Source organism: Pteropus vampyrus, unplaced genomic scaffold, assembly GCF_000151845.1.
Source record: "Pteropus vampyrus isolate Shadow unplaced genomic scaffold, Pvam_2.0 Scaffold184, whole genome shotgun sequence".
Lineage (NCBI taxonomy): Eukaryota > Metazoa > Chordata > Mammalia > Chiroptera > Pteropodidae > Pteropus > Pteropus vampyrus.
The window spans coordinates 1359008-1374442 of record NW_011888965.1 but is presented as its reverse complement, the minus strand read 5'-3'; the positions used below and the strand labels follow the sequence as shown (position 1 = coordinate 1374442).

The window sequence follows — 15435 nt, the reverse complement described above, 5'->3', positions numbered from 1 at the left end:
TATGACACTAACTTCCCCAAAATGCAGTCTTATCCATCACAATCTGTATCTATATGAAACACTGTATAACAATAATGTCAAGAAAATTACTGGGAAGAATGCAGAAAGGGAGGAGCTTTAAATAAGAGGAAGTATTGAACATATTGAAACAGTAGCCTAGGTTCTCAAGGAAATAGCCCTCTACACTTGAGGGCTGCAATAATTTAAAAGCAAATGGAGCTAGGTTTAGGAAAATATATTACATAGATATATACCTTATACATTGTTTTCAGAATCAATGACAAATGGTAAATACCAATTATAAATAAGACATTTAAACTATGTCCTGTGCCTTGCTAAATTTCCTATCAGGTTTGAGAATAAAATCCATCTTAAGTGTAGTAGCTGGCCCATATGGCAGTTTGGTGTGAATTAGAAAAAGCAGCACCCTGAAGACACAGTCTTGTGACTAGGCACATGATTTGTTAAGTTATGTGACCTCTGAGGTCTCTCACCTTTGAGTAGGGCCCCACCATACACAGTGGCCCTGTTCTCTATTACATATATACTTTACCAAAGTTCGAAATGTAAGCGTACAGTCTATATAGGGTCTTGCTTTCTATACATGTCTTCCTAAACAGCTTCAGCCAACATAATATGCTAAATATGCTATTAAGCTTTTGAGATTTTTATCAGTGATTGATTTCAAAGCACATAAGACAACACCCCCATAGCTTTCTCTCCACTGGGCAAAACAAAAGGAGGAAATAATACATGTCCAGCTCCAATAATTATCACTCATCTCCTGTTTTGAGGAAAATTGCCCACCTGATTAGGTCAGTAAATGGGCAGCCTAGAAGTTGCAGAGTAAAGATGGATTACTAGTCTAAATCTGCTTAAATCCACAAAGTTCAAGAAATGATATGCCTATCACATCCCAGCACAATATCAGCACTACATTGCGGTCTGAAAAGCAGTGATTGCGCAATTTCTTTAGTAAATCTGTGTGAAGTCTAGGCCATTTGCCCAAGTCGACTTTTCATACTTACCCACTCCACCCATGCCCACCTCCATCACTTCATTAGTGTAGCCTGGTTTTTAATTTTAATACCATGTTAAATGTCTAAATAAAGAAACATAAAAGATCAGAGTTCTTTGTAAAGGTTTGTTCACCAATTATCCAGATTCAGCAACCTAGAGTGTAGGTTAAAAACAAAGAGGCTGAAAATAGACACCTCAAGTACCAAAACAGCATTTGTATTAAAATAAAAACCAGAGCAAGTAGCATAAGCTTAGTTGTGTGTGTATGCACGTGTAGATCAAAGTTATATGAACCCTTTATCTAGTGAAATCAGGAACACATTTCCTTTGCCCAACTATCTACAACATTTCTCTAGGAGAGAAATTCTTACAGATAAACCCACCCCACTTCACAAATTGCAAAATGAAAAATGAATGATTACCCAATTAGTGAGTAGAGCCAAAAGTCTTAATCTGGTCTATTTTCTAAGGCACATAGTAGCTGTTCTAAAGAGTCTCTCCACACTTGTATAGTCAACCTTTCCAGAAACTTCTACAGAATTACAGACAGACGTGAACTTAATTGGATATGATACTTTATGTGGAATAACTGAATGAGATTTACCATTAATTTAAAGTTGTATTTGTTTAAGTAGTTCAGTGACATGTTCATTCATTAGGCACACATTAGATTAAAATCTAATTATTTTTTGAGGCCACTGGGGATATTTGATTATGAATTGAGTTTTAGATGATACCAAGGAATATCTTAATTTTTAAAGATGTGACACTGCCCTTAAAGAGATGCACACTGAATTACATAAGAGTAAGATGACACGATATCTGGGATTTATAGTAAAATACTCTAGCAAGGAAAAAAATTAAGGATGGATGAAGCAAATGTTGAAAATCAAGAGAAATACTGTATATGAGTAATGGATATATGGTGATTTATGGTGGTTTATTATACTACCCTCTCAACTTTTTAGTATGTTCGAAATTTTTCATACGTTTTATTAAAGTCTTATCAGTCTATATTACAAATAAAGTGAAAACTTTACCTCTTTACAAATCAAGTGAAATTTATTTTATTACAAATAAAGTGAAAACTTTTTCTCTCTTTCACTTTTAGCTGGATGAAAGACCAACAAGAGCAGATAAAATATCCTAATTTTGAGCAGATCTTAACCAAAGCATGTGGATATCTATCACAGAACAATATGTTTTCCTAAAGGATTGTGTCTGGTGTCTTTTCTTCCTTGAGTGAGTATCAGAATTGCCAGGTGACTGATTCAATAACTTTTGAGGAACAACTCATTCCTAATGAAGTTTAGGATTCCTACCTAGGCCTGCCTAAATAGCCACGTAGAAGCTGCTCGCTTGAAGTAGCATCCCCTACTGTTAGAAGTCTCACAGGAGAAACTGGAGGCCAATTTGCTGGTCTGAATTTGGTAGCAATGTAGCTTACTGTCCCTAAAGCAATATACAGAAGAACCTTCACTAAACGAAAGCCTGTGTAAATGGTGATTGGTAAGAGCTGTTTTCCACATTCTTCCACGAGAAAGACACCAATAAATATCCTTTTCCCCAGGCCACCTCAAATAAAGCAAGCAAGTATCAGGATTCAGTTGAGTGCCTGTTCAAGCTACAGCCAGAGTAAATCGTTTATATTGAAACAGATGCAGCTTGATCAGGTAAATAAGTTTTAAATTAGTATGAGCTGATTTCTTTCTATTACTTGCATTCATAATAAATAGCTGTGTGAAAATATATATGGGCCTTCCTTTACATGCACCATTTCAAGCTGTCTTCCACATGGGTGTCTTCTACAAGATGTCCACTTAGATATCAAATAAATAATTATATTTATAAGTCACCTAGCCATCATCTTTGTTTCTTCAGGCTTGAGACAAAACAATCAAACAACCAAAATCTTAAAGAAGGAACTGGACTCTTCTGCATGGCAGACTAAATATAGGGATAGGAAAAAGGTGGGTCTTCAATAATAATCCCTATGGTGCTAGTGATACCCAGTAATATTTAGCCAAATGTGTCGATTCGTGTAAATTTGCACATATTATGTATGTACTATTTTCAGAGCATACTGTTAGTTACAGTGTTCTTCGAAACCAGGTTGGAATAGAATGTAATTTCACTTCAATGACATTTTGCTACTGCCAGAGCTCTTAGTACTCGGGGTGAAATCTAGGTGGAATACAATTATAATTTTCTGAAAAGGAACAAAGAAAGAGGTTGAATAATTTCTCACTTTCAGAGTTCCCTGAAGCATAATGACTCAGTGTTATAACTAACTTTGACAACAGAAGTGATAGCTTTTAAACTTATCTCTCGATTAGACCCCTTAACACATCAGTGACTCAGTTTCCTTATTTGTACAACAGTAGTAAGCTGCCTGACAAGACAGAATGTCATAAATATCTAATGAAAGTTTTTAGCAAAAATTTTAAAGGCTTCAAATTTAAAGAAAAGGGTATCCTGGTCCTTTAAAAAAATTACAGTGAAAAAAGTTAAACTCACATCTTACATTAATTCAACAGAATTATTAGTAAAAGGACAGAATGTATAATCCTCCAAATGGACAAAGGAAATTGGGGAGACAACATATACCCACATTGTGGTACTTTATACAATAATGTTAGAACTATCAAATTGCAAGAAAGCCATTAAACCTCTCAACCACAATACATTTGATTCAGGTAATATAAGGAGTTAACAATAATGCTCTATATTTGCATAGCAATGTAGAATTTCCTAAATGTCTTCTCATTCATCACTGTTTTATCTAAACCACCTGTGAAGCAAATCAGGCCAACATTCTCTCTCACTGACAAACGTTGATCAAAGGGCTCAAATTTCTGGTGTTAAATGGCTCATCAGAGGTCACAAGCAAATATAAGATAGAACAAACACTGGAACCCAAGGCCTTCAGCCCACCATTCAGTACTTTTGTCAGTAATATGAAGTCTACTAACAACAATAAAAATCCTACTGGGGTCATCATCAGTTTTGACACTGTTTCTCTGCATGAAGTTCAAACTCCAATATCACCAAAGTCTAAACAAACAAGGGGGTAAGGTAATTCTCCCAGCCAAAAAGCTTCCTGAATTTTAAAATTAGAGAAAGGACACAGAAGAATGTACTGATAGGTTCATCTGATGGAGTACACATACTAAGAAAAAAAAAATGGTACATAAAAGTAAACTTATGTTTAAAAAAGCCTCTTTTCAACAGTTTACGTTATCAAAATGTCTGGCCTACAGGGAAAGAATTCCCAGTTAATAATAATCTACTGAATAATTTTGTACCCAGGCACTGGCCTGCAAAGTTTTCAAAAGTAGGCATACAGCATAACCCTTGCCGAGCACTTTAAAATCTTTGTAAATACAAGATCAGCATATAATATTCAGACTCAAGATAGTTAGCTCAGAATGAGGAACCTTCAGTAAGCCAAAGTGAAGGCTTAATGGGAAAAATGAGAGTTTTGAGGCACCAGCTGGGCTGTGAAAGGCAGGTGAAATAGGGTTGACATTTCAGATTTGGTGAAGATGTTCAGGGTGAGTGGCAGGAAAGAGTGTCAATGAAGTGGCAGGATGAAACAGATGCAGAAAAAGATGCCCAGTAAGTGGATGAGCGTGTAAATAGATGAGCGATTAGCTGCAATTGGAATCCAGGTCTCTAACTCTAAACTTCACTCTGCTTCTCCTAACTGGTCTTCTTGCCTCCATTCTGCCACCCCTCTCCAGGAAATTCTCCATTGCATTCTTCCTTTCTGAAACACAATTGTGATCTGGGTCAGTACTCCTGCTTACGTATCTTCAATGGCTTACTATGGCTTTCAGAAAGTTGAACCTCTAACATACAAATATCCATCATGATCTGGACTCTCTTTTCTAATAGGTCCACCATATGTATACCCTTTGTTTCAGCCATTAACATCTACCTGTAATTCTTTTATTGGGCGTTATCATCTCTACTTTTGTATGTTGTTCTTTCAACCTAAAACGCCTTCCCCTTTCATTCTTCAAATAATGGCTTATTCTACAAGCCTTGGTACAAATGTCACCTACTATATAAGCCTTTCCTTACCACACTTAAGCATCGGATTAGATTTAGATGCCTCTTCATGATGTTTTTACAACACCCACCTATGCATATTCCAATCGTTCCTCATCAAATAGCTCTTTAATCATTAATTAACTTCCCTGTCTCCCTCATTCCCTCTCCTTATATCACCAACCCTCAGAATAATGACTAGCACGTAGTAGGTGCTCAGTACATGTTTGTTACAGAAATGAAATCATAAAGTTCAGACTTTACCAATTAAAATCAAAACATGATTTATCCAACTAAAAACATATAACCAAATACTCAGGAAGTTATATAATAACCAGAATATTAACTTGTTACTTCAGGTTATTCATTTGACTACTAACTAAACACCAAAGACTTCAGAAATTATACAGAAACACAAAGTCAAAACACAAAAACACCAAAGAATGTTAAGCCATTCTACACATTGTTTGTGTGTGAGGGGTGTTAGATCTACCATAACACTAGCCTCTCTTAATGGTTAAGTCACTGACCTAAATATGCGGGATTCAATCATAACGTTTCTAGAGCTCTCTTTACTACTTTGACAAAATAAATACATTCCATGGTTGACATCAAATAACTATTTTAATAATCTAAGATTCACGTTGTTTAATGAGATGCTACAATCTGGGCCTAACCAGAGTTACATAAAATACAAAGCTCTACTACTAATGCAGCATTCAAAATGTGATGAGTCCAAAACAAGGTTGCCTTCGTTAAAATGGATCAAAATAAAACGGCCGTTATGAGGATGCAGAGATGAAGACTGAAGCAAATAGTTAAATTTTGATTTAATTCATCTTAAGCAGAAGTCATTAAGTACTGAAATGTCTCTGTAAAAACTAATACCCATCAATAGCTGAGGGTATGAGACTGCATTTCCTCTCTATAGAAAACATGCCTTCCTTCTCCAGTTTTCCAGAACAATGAGGAACTAAATGAAAACAAGTGAATCACAAGCCTTATACTTTATGAATTCTCTACATTATAGTTATTGAGTTAATTTTTCTACATAGTGGAAACTTTCATCTTAGCTAGTACTATACTAATATTGTGTAATTAACTTTTTACCCCCCAGGTGCATTATCTTCACTATCAATCACTCGTGTGGTCAGTGCTATTTCCCTTCTCCCTTCATCATTGACCTCTTCCTCTCCCAAGTAACTTCAAGGAGAATCAATTGGCATTTCCTTTATTCTCTCTCGCTGGTAACCCAATTCTTATTCTTCTTATTCTTATTCTTCTATAGAGTTCTTATTCTATAAGACAGATGCCTTTGAGAAACTGATAAAAGCTATGGGGTCCAGAAAAACGCATCATACACTCAAATTTTTTCATACAATTTCAGGAGTTTAAGAACAACTATCCTCCACAATCACCTATACAAATAATTTCTATTACCATATGGCTTTTTTTTTTAGTTTATTTATTTTGTATGGTGACATTGGTTAACGAAATTCAATAAGTTTCAGCTGTACACTTTAACAGTAAGGTATATATATATTTACACTGTGTGTTCGCCTCCCATAGTTAATTTCCATATGGCTCTTTTATAAACCCACATGTGCACATGCACACACACACACATAATTAAGGACTATTACACTGATTAATAACAATACTCAAAACAATAAGATTTAGTCTAGGTAAAGCTTTATCTTGCTAGCAATATTTTAAAGTAAGAGTCCCAGATGGACTCTTCTCTGAAAGGCCTCAGAAGAAAATGTTGAGTACTTCAATAAGACAACTCAAAATAAGGAGTAAGTTATTCATTAAAAAAAAAAATTAGTCTACGGCCATGCCACCCTGAACATGCTTGATCTCATCTGATCTCGGAAGCTAAGCAGGGTCAGGTCTAGTTAGTACTTGGATGGGAGACCACCTAGGACGACCAGGTGCTGTAGGCATTAAAAAAAAAAAAAATTACCAAGTCTTGTTTGGTCAACTTATGTGCCCTAAATAAAAAGTGCTGAAATATCTTCCTAAATTTGTTTTTATTAACTGACACAGCTGCTTGTAAAAATCATGTAAGGCTCAAGTTATTTGAGCAAAAAGAATTTCCCACCGATATTAACAGACTGGATTCAAACACTTGTTCTCCTATATCAAGCTATGTTTAACATCTAACAGTGTTAGCTAGGAACTGAAAGTGATACTATCTCATAACTATCTAGTTACCTTGTCAAAGCAAGTAAAACATAAAAGATAAAACAGGACAAATGACCAAAGGAAAGGGAAGAATATAATCAAGGTGTTATTTACTAACAGAGATAAGTGCTTTCTCTTGAGATCATACTTCCTAAAAGTGAAAGGTTCTTGCTAGATGTACCAAACCATTTGTGGAAACTCTTAGTTCACTTTTATTTTTGTTTAAACTTTTAATCACTGTTTAAACCACAGTTTTGTGCTGGGTTAAAAAAAAAAAGGGAAATATGATCACTTTTACCACAAACTGATAAATTTCAAAATCACAACATTAGAACTTTTAAATATATTAAACTTGGGAGATAGACTCACAAAACTTCTAAATTTCACGATGGTGGCAGCACCCATTAAACCCAGCATAGACAATTCACAAAGACCTTGTGGTTCAATTTCATTTGTAAACAATGGGGTAGCGGGACACATCGAGTAAGTAAATTCTCAGTTTGCCTCAAATTACGGTGGAATTGATGAGACTTTAAACTTGTCATTGTATTCTACCCAATCTTTCCCACATAATGGAAGGCTGCATATTTCCTTAAACTATAATGCTTTGACCACTTGTTTTCCAATATGGATAGTCCATAATTGAAAGGCAAATAGGAGGCAAGAGAGGGAAGTATAACAGGTACATCCAAATGGCCTGATGCCGTAAGAAATGTCTTTAGTTAAAAATCACCGTCTCCTTTCTAAGTATAATTATAATCAAGTTGCTGGTTAAAACTGAAAACTAGATGAGTAACATGTGGCTTGTGCTTCACAGCTATACTAAGAACGTCCAGACAGGAGCATTTTGCTGAATTTGTGCAGAAAAACCGTTTCCCCTCATGCCACCCGAATTAGAAAGTTTACCGAAAAAGAGGAACCCTTTTAACTGATGAGTTGAGGAAACTCTAGTATTTCCCAATCTAATAGCGGGCCCCATAGATTTCATTCCCCTGCACATTAAGTCAGTGGCAGGAAATGGACTGCTACCACTGGTTCACACTCAGGACCGTGAGACTCATGCCTTCTTAACCAACTAAGTGGAAGTGCTGTATGCCTGTACCTATTACACACACGACAGTTGGTGGCACTTCACCCAGCCTCCGACTCCCACGCTCCCTCCACTCTTCCAAAGAAATGTGTCGGGAAAGCACATGGAGAGGCAAGGTGGGGGGCGGGGACGCACGTAGGCGCCTCTTCCTCAGATTTCTGGTAAAGCAGAAAGCCTGGGGGCCTACGTTGTGTTTTATTTTTGTTTTATAGGATTTGTTTTTTGCTTTGCAAGTCCGTGGGTAGCCTCCCAAGTATTTGGACTGCAAAGAGGAGCGGTCTCCCTGCCCCGACCCTAAGCGTCAAAGAGGCAAAACCCAGCAACTGACAGGGGTGGGAGGGGAATGGAATCGCGCAAAGAAGATTCGTGCCCACAAGTTAGACAAACAACAGACCCTACCCAGTACTCTGGGTCTCCCCAAGTTGGGCTGGGGCCTCTCCCCGTCCCGCACTGCCTCCCAGGCAGACAAGAGTGAGAAAGGGGTTAAGTGGAGAAGGGGGTGCTCTTCCGCCCCCACGCCGTCTCCGCGCCTCGGCGTGGCCGCTCCTTCAGCGGCTCCCGGACTTGCACAGCGAGGTCGCGGTCACCCTTGGGAAGGGGCCCCGGGTCTCCCGTGCTCAACGGCAGGAGGAGCCCGGGGCTCTCGCTGTCCCCAAGACCGGCGGGGGTTGCGGGAGCACTCACCAATTTGGGCTTGTTTTTCGTTTCCTCTTCGTTAGCGGCGCGGTTCCCCGTGCTCCGCTTGTTGCTCCGGCCCCCACTGGGTTCCTCGCTGCCGCCTCCCGCTCCCGACGCCGCCGCCCCGGGATGCTCCATCTTTCTCCGGCCCTGTCACCTGTGCCCTGTAACCCCACCTCTCTTCCACTAAGGAAGCCCCTCGGGGCGGTCCCGCTGCCCCGCGCTGATTCGGCAGCACCTCTTCCCGAGGGGGAGTGTGTATGCCTACGAAGCTGCCGATTTCAGGCCCCCGGTACTCCGGGTTCCCAGGCACCCCAGACGCCACACGCCGTTGCCACTACTCAGCGCTAGGACAAGCCTTGCCCCTGAGCAGATACAATTACCACGACCGCTGCCGCCGCCCTCAGGGCGGTGTTTAGGGTGGAGAAATTAGTTGGTGCCTATCTCTTTAAGAGGGCCTCAACACACGTGATTCATCAAAGTGCCCGCAGTCAGCCGCCTGGGCGCTGAGAGCTGCTTCCTACTCCGGGTGCCAAGTCGGCCCCAGCTACTGAGCATGCCCGGCGCAAGACCTGGAGCCCAACCAGAGGACTTTAAGCTGCGGTTAAGCACTGATTTCACTTCCTAGGGGCCTAGCGTGAAATGGGAGAGAACTAGTCCAGAGAGAGAGAGGAGGTGTAGCCCATTTTAGAGATGAGGAAACTGAGGCCTGGGAGTATCCACCTGTGTTTTACTAGCAGGTCTACCTGAATATCGAATATCGGCTTCTCTAGTGTAGGCCAGAGCACCTTCCCGGGCAGAGGCCTTGCTTGGGGTGTGGTCCTGCTCTACACTCTGTGAGAGAGACTGATTGGCAGGCAACTGGCATCCCAAAGGAAAACCACCACGGGGAGTGCTGATTAATTGCCTAGACAGACTGTATGGATCAAAGCAGAAAGTGGGGGTGCTTTCTGTTACCATGACTGCGTTGCAGCCAAAGAAATACAGCCCCTCCTTTATTCCCATGCTGCTGAGTAATAGAAGCAGCAGGCACCCCCTGCTTAATCCCTGAGGGGGTGTGAGGCTCCTTAACCAAAGCACCTATAGAGAGCTAACAATTGGATTGAGTGTTTTCAGTTTCTGGAACTGCTTTAGGTTTAGGGTTGTTGTGGGGAGTGAATAAGATTATGCGTGTAGAAACTTTGTTTAAAAGGTAAATCTCTAGGCAAATGCTAGGTGTTTTTGTGCAGCGGGACACTGTGTTATCATTAGTCTTTAGTCTTTGAGTTGTCAGAAAGAGGCCCAGGCAATATTTCTTCTATCCTTTTTAAACAGGGCCCTTTAAAAATAATGTTCATACCAAGATATTAGAGGGGCAAAGCAGAATTTGAATGAACCACCATAATAAAATAAGAGCACATATGCTAAGGAAGCTATCTGAAATCTAAGTTCAGACCCCAAGGCTCTAAACATGTCCATACGCCTGTTGCTCATGTATCTTCCTTTGCTCTTCTCTCCTTCAACCTGAATTCAGCTCTGCTGAATCTAATTTGTTTAGGGACATATTTATTGAGTGCATTAGGATAAATGCGACCATGCTGTAGGCGTGATAAGGCAATTAACTTGGACAGTAGAGTGAAAAGAATGTTACATATCAAAACAGTTTTAATCCCAGCTTTGTCATTAACTGTCTTTTAAATCATGCAGGTGGTAAATTACCCAGGGACAGCAGAGAAGAGGGAACACATGCTCCCAGACAGAGTGGACCAGGAGCCCTAAGGTAAAGTTGCTTTGTTGAAGGTCCTCTTTGACTTAAAATTTGATGTATATTTTAAATTCGACTCACTGCACATGCATATGCATGCATACACATGATTTAAATTACTTAAATGTCTTCCCTCCTGGAAAGTTGTATACAAATGCCTACTGCTGAAAGATGTGACCTGTTTACCCAATGCTTTCATATAATTTCTGTTTGAGAGATGTGGATGTAGGTCATGGTTGAGGTTCTCCAAACTCAAATGTTGCTGAATAATCTGCTCAGTAGACATTTATTGAGCTCCTTAGAGTATACCAGGTGATATACGGAGTGTAATGGGTTAGAAGGATGAAGCAGATACCATTTCTGCCTTTTAGAACCCTGCAGTCTACTGGGAGAGGTAGATTGTTAAAGAACTGCACTTCAGTACAACAGATATGAACAGGGAGCCCTGGAGAGTAAGAGGGAAGTACTCACTGGAGTGTCAGAGGCTTCGCAACACTTTCCCAAAGAGGATGATGTTTGAGCTGAGTCTTAACAGTCTAATTAAAGTCAGTAAGTATTTGTTGACAGCCTACTGAGTGTTAGGTACTATGCGAGGTATTGTAGGTACAGTGGTGAGCAAGATAGATGTAGTTTGCTCTCATGGAACTTTCTGACTATTGGGAAGGCTATTAAGCAAAAATGTATTGAGAAATTATAAGGCAAAGCAGGAGAGTGAAGAGCATTCCAGGCAAACAAAATAATGATAGCATGTGCAGAGACCCTGTGGTTAGGAAATAGGGGGCGAGGGGCGGAGACTACTGTTGGCAAGAGAAGAAGCAGAACAGATAAGCAGCTTCCAAATCATGAAGGCCCCTACTTGTAGGTTTCTGGTGTGGTTTTAGAAGGGGGAAGGCATTATAATACAAAGACTTCTGTTTGAAGTGTGTAAATAGACTTAAAACTAGATGGCCATTATTTTGAATGTAAGGTTGGGTTTCAATATCCTCAGGCCAGGCGAGGCTACATCTAAAAGCAAATTAGAGGTGCATATAAAAGATGCATAATCTTTACCACAAAAAGTAAAAAACCCTTTCCCTGATATGGCTTACATTTGGCTTTATTGTGGTATCACAGCCTCATCTTAATTCATGATGTTTGTTTTTCAGGATTTTGCCCCAGTTAATGTAAACTGTAATTACAAACAAACACCCCTCCTTCAGGCATCATGGTCATTGGCCTCTCCTGGAACTTAACACAGGAAGAAGCCACTACTCTGTTGCAAGGACACATTGTCCACTGATTATGAACCAAGCACCTCACCAAGTGCAGTCCTAGGGCTGATCTGATTGCACTGCATTCCTTTATTTTTACCTTCCTGGGACACACAAATAAGCTGGTGGATGGAGAAACATCTTTTCTCCTTTACTGAAGAAACAAGAAGGCTATTACCATCCGCTGGGATATCAAAAGTGTATTTAGACCTACTGACTTTTTGTCTTTCCTTCTGGCCTCTGATGAGTTTAGCACCCAGTCAACATTAAAACAGCAGGCCTGGGAGAAAACAAAGATAAAAGGCTGCTAGGCCCTAGCTTTCTTCAAACTGACCTTAGACCCATCCATTACCTCAGAGGTTTCTGATGATCCTTATATTCTCTCTCTGGCTTTCTGTCTCCCTTCTACTGCGTGTTCTCATCTAAACTATCTGGGTCATTAATAGAGAAATGAAAGGAAATGTGGATTAGGCAAATATGTGACGTAACTGCCTTCAGGGTCATGGGAAAATATTTGTGAATTAAAGGCTGCCTAAGAATAAACAAGTATTTATTAAGCATGTACTATATGGCCAACACCAAACTAGACGTTTTGCAGATGAAAAAGTACCAGACATTCTACTATACTGTCATTTATGTCTTCCTGAAAAATCTCTTGTTCTGCAAAATTGCACACTAAAAATAACAGGACTTCTGGGAGAAATATGTTTAGGGAAGATCACTTAAATCCAATGCAAGTTTGTAATCAGAGCACTAATGAAAACAATAACTATCCTAATAAAAACATTCACGAGGTTAAACCTCCACTGACTTTCATACCTAGCATCACAGTCATTAATGCTTGGTAGTCTTCATGCTTCCTCCTTTCCACTGTGGGTCCTCAAGGGCATTCACTTTTAATGGATGTCATTTTCATCAGAATCAACAGTTTAATTGAGGAGGACTCAACTTTTTAAAAATACATGGTGAAAGATCTTCACAGTTTCATTATCAATACTCAGAGCTTCACGAGTCACACTAAAGAAGCAGAGTCTTTATGCAAATTCTTCTTTCTTAAAGTCTTCATATATTGCCAAGACTTCTTAATTGTGAGAAAGCATGCTCCTGATCACATCAAAAGTTAAAATGCTAAGACAATTCATTCATGAACCATCTAGACTTCCACCTTATTTTGACATCATTCTTCTATTTACCAATTTCTAAAGTGTTATTCGTGGTACACAAACACTTGTAATGGGACAGACTGTAAAATATAAAATCTCTGCCATCAATAGGTATAAAATCTAGTTGAGAAAACAAACAAGAAGACCAATGTGGGGGACAGTAAGAAAAAATGAACTGCCTCACTCAGAGGTACTGACTCTAAATTCAACATAATATGGAGAAGGAGTGAGATTAGTTAGGCCCAGAATAAATGAAGTTTTCTAGGAGGAGGGAAAACTTGGGCTGCTGAGCTATGAAGTAGATACCAGACTTGAATAGGCAAAGCAAAGAAAGGAAGTAAGGAAAAGACAACATATAGAATGGCCTGGAAACAATACTGACCACTAATGTTGAGGAGCCAGTGTGGCTTGACTAGAATGGTGAGAACATAGATGTTGAATAATAGTAGGAAACATGGTTATCCCCATAGCATTTTCCTACTATGTAAACAGATTTGAATGTAAAGTGTAGTGGTAGTAACTGATAAAGATCTTTAGCAGAAATGTTATAAAGGAGTATTTTAAGGAGCTGGTTTGGCAGAACAACTAGTCTATGCAGAAGAAATTTGAACACTGATTTTCAAACATTTCTATAATATAGGTTATTTTTTTTTTAATAAAACATTTCACAGAACATACAACAGATACAAATCAAGCTTACTTGTTTGAAGTTACCATGAGAACAGAGACCATAGCCCTGCTCATGTCCACTTGGCTTCTCTCTCATCCTCTGATGCCACCCTTTGAGGCATCACTGCTCAACTCTAGCTAAAACTTAAGTCCTGCCAGATGAGGTTGTAAGGACTGGATCTAGAGTAGCCTCAGAGGAAATGAAGAGAAATAAATGAAAACAAGATATGTTAAAAAAAAAAAAGTTCCTCTCCATGGACTATGTACAGGAAACAAAGAAAAAGAAAGAGTAAAAAGGAATTACTAAAATGTTGGCCCAAGGAAATAAAAACCTAGTGGCACACTGGGAGATTATCTCAACAGGTGTTTGTTATTGGTAGGCAGAGTCAGACCAAGGAGGCTAATACCCAGAAATTAAAGAGACTAATTAGGGCAGAACGGGAAAGCTAAAAAGGTTCTTGCAGTCACCAACAGAAGAGTTTGGACAGGCTGGTAAAGCAGAGGGTTGTGTAACAGTAGGCAATAAGCAGACAGACAGCTAGATTCTGAAATGCAGCTTTGGACATACTGGCAGGCAGGTAGACAACAGAATATAGACAGTCTGATGGCAGACAATAGGCAGAGGTTGAAGCAAGCAGCAGTATGTAGCTGGAATCCAGTCACAGGGATTGGGATTAAGAATCCCATTAGCAATCCCTTAAGAGATGTGGCAAGACAATACTAAGCAAGGCAAGGCACCAAGCCTCGAGGAATCAGCATATCAGATGAAGTCCTTAAAGGGAGGCAGACACGGGATTAAAAATGGCACCCATGACACCATTACTTCAAATGGTCTATGAAATCAGAGTAGGACCAGAAGCGATAGGTCCACTTGATGCTAAGCCACCAAACTACTGAAATATTTCTGAGCAGGATTGGTCCCAGTGGTGGAGAAGTGGACAACAAGGCTTGGAAACAATACTGACAGGGTGCCAAGCATCTAAAACACAGCCCCACAAAAATTAGTCCAAGAGACAATAATGCCAATTTTTCCTTTTCAGGAAAGTGTTGAGACTGATAGAGACTTTGAGATTCATGCTAGCTATAGTTTTCTACTGTACACTGAAAACCAACCGTTTGAATTTTCTTTGGAAAATATGCTTCTAACGAAGAACAGACTTACCTGTTTTACATTAACCAAAACCCCAAAGCGATTTTCAAGAATAGCTTAACAGGTCATGAATGATAATTGTCTTATCTATATATTACTAAGACATAGGTGTACTAGTAATAAACGGGGAGAGAAAAACTTTCAGTTTGCATGTTAAATTATGTGGATCAAAGAAACATACCTCACTGTTCATAGGGATGGTATTTATTTTATGAAGGTGAGTTTTTTTTTATCAGTATAAACAGTCTCTTGAAGATGAATATAGTTCAAAAGTGAGAGTACAATTATGCAATGACAATCTATTGTCTCTTTTTGTGGTTTCTGTTTATTTTCTGACTTTTTAAAATTATAATTAATTACATGGAAATTAAGAAACACATATTTGATATCCAGAAATAATAAAAACAAGTTTTCATATCTGGACATCTATA

General features: G+C 39.2%; 1 protein-coding gene and 1 pseudogene across 1 annotated transcript in view; one reads left to right on the top strand and one right to left on the bottom strand.

Moving 5' to 3' along the window:
* DIAPH2 (diaphanous related formin 2) overlaps positions 1-9517 on the bottom strand; it is a 791459-nt gene extending 781942 nt beyond the window's left edge. The window contains exon 1 of the mRNA XM_011371113.2: positions 9035-9517. Coding sequence (XP_011369415.1) covers positions 9035-9166 — 132 coding nt within the window. The 5' untranslated portion in view covers positions 9167-9517. The remainder of the gene's footprint in view (positions 1-9034) is intronic.
* LOC111746333 lies at positions 6901-7019 on the top strand (annotated as a pseudogene).
* Positions 9518-15435: the final 5918 nt, after the last annotated feature.